The 9,941-nt window shown below is 31.9% G+C and overlaps 1 protein-coding gene across 1 annotated transcript; it reads right to left on the bottom strand.

Moving 5' to 3' along the window:
- Positions 1-5,856: 5,856 nt before the first annotated feature.
- LOC109812120 (DEAD-box ATP-dependent RNA helicase 52) lies at positions 5,857-9,099 on the bottom strand. The gene is made up of 6 exons (XM_020375998.3): positions 8,484-9,099; positions 8,280-8,363; positions 7,807-8,049; positions 7,469-7,636; positions 7,265-7,378; positions 5,857-6,786 (listed from the first exon to the last, which is right to left on the bottom strand). The coding sequence occupies exons 1-6, from the start codon at positions 9,012-9,014 to the stop codon at positions 6,136-6,138; spliced, it is 1,791 nt and encodes a 596-aa protein (XP_020231587.2). The 5' UTR covers positions 9,015-9,099; the 3' UTR covers positions 5,857-6,135.
- Between the last annotated feature and the right edge of the window lie 842 nt (positions 9,100-9,941).

Genomic DNA, 9,941 nt, shown 5'->3' with positions numbered 1-9,941 from the left:
GACCCTGTGTGGTTCTTCTACTGCTAAATTTAAGCAACTCATAAAGTGGGCCAGAACTGATATGACAATGATGTGACGCAGAGAATTGCTTATAAACAACCCCATTAAAGATGCTCTAAACGCATCTCTAGTGCTGTATCTTACCTTACCAGCAAACATGTCAACAAGAGCATAATCACTTATTTATTTGAATTTATTTCATATGATTTTTGAATTAAAATTTAATTTTTAAATAAATTGTTAATAATAATCTCCAATATATTAAATACTAACTTCTTTCTTACGTGAGAGTATTTTTTTTAGAAATTTTTCTTAAATGATAGAGTTTTTAGAAATTCTTGTAACCTTTTATTTAATTTGATTTTTATTTATTATAGTTATTCATGTATTAAATTTTAATATTTTAAAATAAATTATTGATAAATAAAAATAATCTTATACTATAATATAAATTATTTATTATAAGTTTATAATATAATTTATATATTTAAGAATATTTATTTATACAAATTTTAAAGATTATTGATATATTTAAACATAGTGTTTATAATATAATTTATATATTTAAGAATATCTATTTATACAAATTTTAAAGATTATTTATATATTTAAACATAGTATTTATATATATATAATTTATTATAAATTTTAGTTATATAATAAATTTTTAACCTATGCATTATATAAATTAAAATATATATAAAAAATTAATAAATAATGAATTGGATGGTATTTAGAGAGTTGGTAGTTACTAAAAAAAATTTGATTCTTCCTTTTCTTAAAATAATTAAAGGTGTAATAGTCTAAAATATGTGAAAAAAAGGTACTGAGAAGAAATATTTCTTTTTATAAATTAGTATAAATAAATTATAATAATTATCGTGAATGTGAAAATTTTTAGAAATTATTTTTTAATTATAGCATTTTTAGTTATTTTTTAAATAAATTTTCAATAACCTCGTAATCTTTTGACCTATCATTTCTTTTATTTTTAAAATTTTTCGATAGTTAAAAATAAATTTGTATCATAATATAAATTATTTATTATAAATTTAAAATGTTATTTGTTAATTTTTTAATTATGATATAATTTGTATATCTAAAAATTTATAAACTTTAATTATTAAAAAATAAAAATTTATCTTATTCTAAAATGTTAGTTTCATACACATAAAAAAAAAGTAATATTTCATCACATTACTTTATTTTTGAAAAATAACATGTTATTTTAAATACAAATAAAAGTTTATTGGTTAGAAAAATACTAACAAATATTTATATTATATAAAATTTAATTTACATGTTCAAAAACAAAATAATACTATTTGCCACCTCAAATCTTTTGTTTTATTCTTTTTTACTTAATCTTTTGGACTAAAAAATCAATAAACATTGATGAATATTTAGTAGGTGTATATTTGGACTAAAAAGTCCTTATTGAATATTTCATTATCATTTTTTATAAGAAAAAATAAGTGAACAGTTGACGGAGGAAGTACCTAATAAGTAAGGGTATAATTGAAAAAAGTTAAAAATTAGATTTTAAATTTTTTTGAAATGTCAATTGTTTTGGAAAAATAGAGAAAGCTAAAGAGAAGAAATATTTAAGGCAAAGAAAGTCTCATATGATTCAATGGTCAGATGTAGGAGGTTGCAAAGAAAATTCAACTTCACATGATTCGGTTAAAAAATGATTTTAGAAGTGAAAAGGTTGAAAAAATTATGCTCTTCTAAAATTAAAATATTTTAATTTGATGTCGTTTTTATAAGTCTTATCTTCTGAGAAGGAAAGATGCATCTACTAATACCATCAACATTCAGCTTATCCGCTAGAGAAAAATATTTTAGAAAAGGGAAAGTCACAAAAACAACATTGATCTTTGTGATTCTAATACTAAGCTAGAGTTGTGTGATCTTAAGTGTGGTGATGCTAAATGCAAATAGGTTACATTAAGTGGGAACCCTTTATTTTAATCTGGATAACTATGGTTTGATTTGATAATGATTGTGATATTTAAATTAATACTAAAACAATGTGTTGATTTATGAGCATGTTATGACTAAAGATGAATGATAAAATGTCATGTACTGTTATGATGTGAAATTGAATAAAGGCCTCGCCTTTAGAGGTAAGTGCCTCCATGTGAAATCTTATGAGAACATTAGCACATTGTGTTATTATGCATCATGCATCATGACAGGAAAGTATGTTTTTAGGAAAGTGTTTAATGAACTTGGCTATTAGAGCCTCTAAATTTAGAGGCTAGAAAAGTTGTTAACCCTGATCCTGAAGGACACTATATTTGATGAGTAAATTTCAATATATGATCCATGTTCTCAAGTGTGTGACACCATTACTACCCCAACACAAATAGCATAATAATGTAACTAAATTAAGGAAATAAATTTTTCAACACTCGTAAAAGGGTTCACATAAAAACATTCACAAATGTTCTTTAATATTCAAAATGATTGAAAATGAACGTTGAAAAATAAAATGTAAGAGTTTACAAATTATTTTTAAAGTAATAAGTACAACTCCAAATCCATATAAAAATTCAAGTCCTATAAATCCTCTGCCCCGATGTCACAATATCAGAGCATACCCACAATTCAACCGTTGGCATTCTAGATGCCACTCATAACCGGATCTTCCTCACCTAAACCCTAAACCCTAAACCCTAAACATTTATATATATAGCACATAAGAAAACACAACATATTATCTTAATATTCATAAATATTTCAACTAATCATTCATATTATCACAACATATTGTATTTCAATCAATCATGCATCGTCATCACGTCATAATTCTCAATCACACTAATCATCACAAATCTCGTACTTCACACTATGCCAAGGTCACGCTACCCATTTAACAATCCAAGGTTGTGCTCACCCCTGATATAACATTGTGTCAAGGTCACGATTCCCCTGTAGCATATCTAGCCCAGGGTCGTGCTCACCCTCGACATGTTATTCAAGGTCCACGATAACCACGTAACAATCCAAGGTTGTGCTCACCCCTGATATAACACTGTGCCAAGGTCACGTTACCCCTAACCCAGGGTCGTGCTCACCCCTAACATGTTAACCAAGGTCATGATACCCATGTAACAATCTCAGGCCGTCCTCACCTCTGATATAACACTATGCCAAGGTCACGTTACCCCTAACCCAGGACCGTGCTCACCCTGACATGTTAACCAAGGTCACGATACCCATGTAACAATCCCGGGCCATGCTCACCCCTGGTCATAGGTGTGAAGAACCACAGTCACATCTCATACATGTTCTACACAACATCTCATAGTTCAATTCCATACACAAATCAGATCAGTCCAAAATAATGAGTTTCATACACCTCAAGCAATTCACATCTAAATATTTTCATCAAGTAATATAGTAATAACATTCATAAATTAATATAATAATTAATGGAATTATCAATTTAATATAATCTTAACATAAACGGTAAAACCTCCAATTATTCCAAAACCTAACTCACAGGTATTTTTTTACAGTTTCGTTCTCCCTCTCAGATCATCATTCTTACAAATTAAATATATATTTTTAATCCTCAACACATACATAATCTAATAGGAACATCAATTTCTCAAACAGAAATAATCCAATTTTTTCCAAAACCTAACATTCACTTTTCTATAATTACGTTCTCTCTCCCAGAGCATCATTTTTACAAATTAATCATATATTCATAGTCCTAAATACATATAGAATCACATAAGACCAATAATTCTCCAAACAAAAATAATTATAAAATTACTCATAATCCTAAGGGACTCTCATGTAACTCTACATATAAATAATTCCCTTTTTCCCGTATCTGGATAAACAGTAGCTGAAACTAAAAGAGAGGTCTCCTTGGTCTCCTCCTCTGAGTGTCTCTCAGTCTTTAGAGAGTGTAGAAGGAAAAGAAGAGAGCAAAGAAGAAAAGAAGAGAGAAGTGAAAAGTGTGCTTTTAGGAGTGCCAGAGTGCTCTATTTATAGCATCAGATGTCTCCAGAACGACCTGTTCCAAATTCGGAACGGTCCGTTCTGGACCCTTAGATCACGAGTAAAAATCACATCCAGAACAGCCCATTCTCAAACCAGAACGGCCCATTCTGAGGTGCATTTAATACTTATAACGGTCATATTTTGGAACGGCCCGTTCTTAATTAGGTGAAAAGGCCATTTCTGAAAAATCGGAACGTCCCGTTCCCAACTAAGAATCATAGGCAAATTTAATGGTTTGGAACGGTCCGTTCCAAATCCGGAACGGCCCATTCTGGGCTACCAAAAAAAGGTCTATTTAGTAATTTAAAACGGTCCGTTCTGGACTACTAAACTACCTTAATTGGGCTCTTGGCCCAGTAAAAATTGGACTGTTACAAAATAAATTAGGATGTACTATAATTAAGTGACTTTATCAAATCATTAAAGGTAACTTACAAGTTGAATGTAATAACTATTGTATTTTAAGTTAAGTAACTATTGTATTTTAAGTTAAGATGATATGGCAATTGCATATTCTCCTAATCCATTTTCAAATATTTTACCTTGATACTATGAAATAAATGATTAGAAATTGTATTGCATTGTAAATACGAGATTGAAGATTAATAAATAAAATGTAAAAATGCTTTATTACTTTCATGTACAGATATTTAATCTACTGCTTTTTACTATACTTCGGGCATGACATAAACACTTTATAATATTTGTTGTGTTCGAGTTTATCATTTGCAAGTAAAGTATGTAAATGAGATGTTTTTAAAAGGGATTTATGCTTCTTAATCGCTATTTTATTGAATTTTGTTATTTTTGGTAGTTGTGACAGTTATTAAAATTTATGTGAATCTTTTCTTTATACGTTTTATAATAATGAATATTTCAGTAATATTATTGCTTTATAGTCGGGTTTTAGGATGCCAAAAATAGTTGAAATTCAGTAGTTTTATTTGACTTCGTTGAAAAAATAAATAAATATTAATACATACATTATATGTTCATATATGATATATCGACATGAGTATATTAAAAATTAAAATTAAAATATTAATAAATAATAAAATAATCTTATTTGGACATTTTGTTATTTATGTTTTACAAGTTTTACCACTTAACGTTTTGAAATTTATACATTTCATTTCATAACGTCACAGAATTCAAATATTTTATGAAAAATTTTAGACATTTCGTTATTGACTCCGGACCGAAACAGTTACACTTACATATATTTTAGAGGCTATTATAATAATAAATTCTTAAATCATCTCTTATTTCCGAATATTATTAAAATTTAAAAAGAATAAAAACTTTAAACAATAAATAAAATTTAAAAACATTTTTCACTTCAAAATTAATTTTGATCCGAAAGTCAATTTAGATCCAAAATTAAATCTTCAAATAAGAAAATAAAATAATTTTTTTATAAAAAGTTATCACGTAACATTCCCAAACATCTGATTATAAGGCTACAAATTTTTAAATAATTATAATAGTCATTTCACATCAAAAAACTTATATGCATCATATATATAATTTCTTTTAGAGTTAATCATCTATCATACATAAACAAAACAAAATTTATACAGACAACTAATCATATTTTTTTAGTAGTGTCATACTAATTGCTTATTTAATAAAATAATAAAAAAATAAACAACTTTAAAAGATATAATTTTTATTTTTGTAAAAAACTCTACACTAACTAACAATTTATAGATAATTAACTCATTCTTTTATATAAAAAGAGTATTTTAGTTTTTTTTCTAGTTTTTTAACTGCTACTTACATAAATATTATAATATATTAATAATCCAAAATTCAATGTTTCTTACAAATATGTTACCCAAAAAAGATAGTAAATTCATAAGTTATTCACCATTTTCTATAATTAAAGACCAAAAAGCATAATTACCAACAAAACAGTAGGATCCAAAATTACTATCCTGTCATGCATGGGTCCCAAGCTAAAAGAAAAATCCAAAACATTGTTTTCATATCTGCATCTGTTTACTACCCGAAACTTGATGGCTACCAACTTCCACTCCCATATCATCACTGTATTATGTTAGTACTGTACCCATCTAAAGCAAAAAAGATTAAGCTTGCGGCTCTAATAGCCTAATCCCAACCAGTGGCAACGATAGATTCATAACCACATGGCCCATCTTCTTCCACCACAACACCATATAAGTCAACACCTGAGTTAACACCAGTCTGATTATAATTGCGGGCAGAAGCCTCATTCAAACTGTCAAAAGAGGAATCTCTATGGGAGTTCTGTATGTCATAAGAGGTATCAGTGTACGTGGTGTCAGAGTAAAACTCCATAGCATGATTCGCATTGCCATAGGTACTATAGCAGTTGTAGTTCTGCACCTCAGGTTCGGTGGCATTACGAAAATCACGACCACCATAACTACCACTGGTGTAACGGTAAGCTCCAAAACTACGACCACGTCCACCAGATGGTGTATACTCAGCATATTGGTTGAGCCAAGACGGAACTTCTTGTTTAGCTTCCTGCAAGAGTCCCACAAGAGCCTTTGCAATAGGGCTATTCTTGTCGCTGAAGAAAGCAGTGGCTAAACCAGATTTCCCCGCACGTCCTGTTCTTCCAATTCTATGCACGTAGTCATCTATGTCTCTAGGCAAGTCAAAGTTTATAACATGTGCCACATGGGGGATATCCAGTCCCCGCGAAGCAACATCAGTCGCAACTAAAATCGGAGTATTACCAGATTTGAAAGATTTCAAGGCCCGTTCCCGTTCCTAAAACACAGAATTTAACAAGTATCACTCCATTAAAAATATAAAATAAAACAAACATAGCATATAATTAATGCATTAGAACTTAAAACCATAAACAATAAGCAAGCTACAACACTGACAACCCTGACACTACTTAAGAGTACACATGACCCCTCTGCTATTTTAAGATATGCACCAACCCCCTTTATAAGGATACACCCTTGAAGCTTCCTTAGGAGACTCCATCAGCATTATTAAAATATACACCAACCCACTTTATTAAGAGCATGATATGACGTGTTTCTTGTATATTGGCTATGAACGGGCGACAGTGAAACGTGTTGGAGTGTTGGTATATTGTATTTCGGATTAATACAGGGACAAAAAGATGGAGAAGTATCAAGGGTGCAAGTGTAATTTTCAATAAGCAAGAAAGTAAAACTTTTTGAAACATGGCACGAACGAAGACATCAAGAACCTTAGAGAATAATATGCTTACAAATTGAACTTTGTCACCATGTATCGCAATAGCTGGAAACCCACTTCTGGATAGCCAGTCTTCTAAAGCATCCGCTCCTTTCTTTGTTTCAACAAATACAAGAGTTAAAGCATGCTGCATTGCTAAAACAGTTAAATTAAATCCATTATCCGATAAACAGCACTTATTAAACAATTGCCCCTCGAGAAAACAAACACTTCTAACCTTCCCATTGGCTCCCTTGACAACATGGCGACGAAGATGATCAATAAGATGATCCCTTTTATCCATATCCTGAACAAGCTCAATCTTCTGCACAATCAGTTCGGTACTCGAACCAACCCTTCCAACAGACAGGAATATGTAGTTGGATAAAAAGTCCGATGCAAGCTTCTGCGACAATAAATGAAAGACTATATCAAAAGGGGAGAAAACAAAGCAATAAACAGTAAAAAAGAAAACGAAGCATGTAAATAAATAAATAAATATATATATATATATATTACTCTTGCAATTACAAGCAAACATAAACTAAGGTAGGGGTAGTGCAATAAATTACATACCTGTATATCATTAGGGAACGTGGCACTAAACAGCAAAGTCTGTCTAACACCCGGTGGGGGCATTTGCATTTGCTGCACAATCTTGCGTATTTGATGCTCAAAACCCATATCCAACATACGATCTGCTTCATCCAAAGCAAGATACTTTATCCTCATTAATGAAACCCTTTCTCTCTCAATAATATCCACCAAACGCCCAGGAGTTGCAACCAATATGTCCACACCTCTCTCCAGAAGACGCAACTGTTCCCATTTTTAAACGACAAACATTTATTCATTAAAAAAATGTGTTCACTGGCCGGCACACTAGGAAACTGGCTTAGAATTCAAATGTCGATTTTTTTAATTAAAAATTACAATAAAAAAATATACAGATACACTTTTTAAAAAAAGTTAGTACTTTTAATGTCTTAATCAGTGCCTTGGCATTTTCCAAAGGAAAGAAAGACAATAGAACACACAAAAACACACACCTGGTGAGTAACAGGAGCCCCACCATAAACAACGACAACCTTCACTCCAGTCTGATTAGCAAATTTGTTGGCTTCATCACGTATCTAACAAAAATTAAAAATATTAAAGCAACTATAATATTTGAACAAGCTGACATGATTATTTATTTAATTAATTGTTAATTTCGGCACAAGACAAAAGACAGAAAGAAAAAATAAATAAACCTGGCAAGACAACTCTCTGGTAGGAGACAAAATAAGTGCAGTGGGGTATGCAACAGCAACAGCGGCAGCGCGAGGCATTGATGAGAAAGCAGAAGCGGAACGACCTTTCAAAATCCCCGAAATGATGGGGAAGCAAAACGCCGCCGTTTTACCCGACCCAGTCTGCGCGCACGCCATAAGGTCACGTCCTGCACTCGCAATGGGAATCGCGTGACGCTGAACCGGCGTGGGTTTCACGTACTTGCACCGCTCTATGTTCCTCTTCAAACCCTCGTCCAAGTCCGTTTCATGGAACGCCTTCACCGGCGGTGGCACGTCCTTCCCACTCGCCTCCACCGGGACGGACTCGTACGCCTCCAGGTTGATTCCCTCGAGGCTTTGCATATCCTCCACAGGTCGCATGTTGTTCCGGGAGAACCCCCGGGCGCCGGAACCGTTACGCCCACCGCCACGTGGCCTAGCGGCGCCACGGACGAAGTTGTGAGAGAAAGGTGGGATGCGGTGCTGCGGAGGGACATAGGGGGAAGGCATGGTGGTGTGGTGAGAGTAGAATGGAAAGAGTGAGTGTTTATATAGCAGAGTGGCTCTGAAAACGACGGGTTAGGTTGAGAAGGCATTGAATGAGAGAGAGGGGTTGGAGGCAAAGGTAAATGAGTATGACGAATGTTTTTTGCAGTGGGCTCCACTGGTGGTGACGTGGGATGGGTCACGTGAAATATCTTTTCGGTGGGGACACGTGGCGATGGGGGATTTGGCCGAAAGCTGTTACATAGCTGGGTGGGCCTGAAGATGAAGTAAATGTTGGCGTGGTGGGAGTGGGAACGTCTCCACTCTCCTGTCATGTAGCGCAACCCCCAACCATCACCACAACACTCTTATTCCTAACTCAATGCCTCTCTTTCATTTTCACTGCTGCAATGCCAAAACTACTCTTCTCAAAACACAATCATACCATTTTATATTATATAAATTATTCAAACAAATTTTTCCACTTATTATTTATATATTTATACAAAATATTAAATGCATTTTAATTTTGAAAACAAACAAAAAACCTTCAAAAGTTGTTATAGGATTTTTCATTTTCAAGTTAATGTTACAAATTTTCACTATTAATTAATAAAAATAAAATGGAGCATATCTGTATATGGCATATGGATTTCAGATTTTCAGTTACAAACATACAATTTTCAGAAAAATGATGGTGTATTAACTGTACATGTTATTTAATAGTAAATTATTATTTATTTATTATAAATTTGTTTACTTATATAATAACTAATTTAAAAATTATGAATGGTATAAAACTTGTATATCATCATTAACATTACGATTTCAATGACAATAACATTTAATAAAATTTTTAAAAAAAATACTTAAATGGAGCTACTCTTTCATCATTGATGGTCTTGTCTGTGTCTCATCGTGGGTTAAAGAAAGAAAATGATATTCACGTCT

This window comes from Cajanus cajan, chromosome 5, assembly GCF_000230855.2.
Source record: "Cajanus cajan strain Asha chromosome 5, NIPB_CcT2T_4, whole genome shotgun sequence".
NCBI classification, from domain to species: domain Eukaryota; kingdom Viridiplantae; phylum Streptophyta; class Magnoliopsida; order Fabales; family Fabaceae; genus Cajanus; species Cajanus cajan.
The sequence above is the reverse complement of the archived record's forward strand: the minus strand, read 5'-3'. Positions and strand labels throughout refer to the sequence as shown.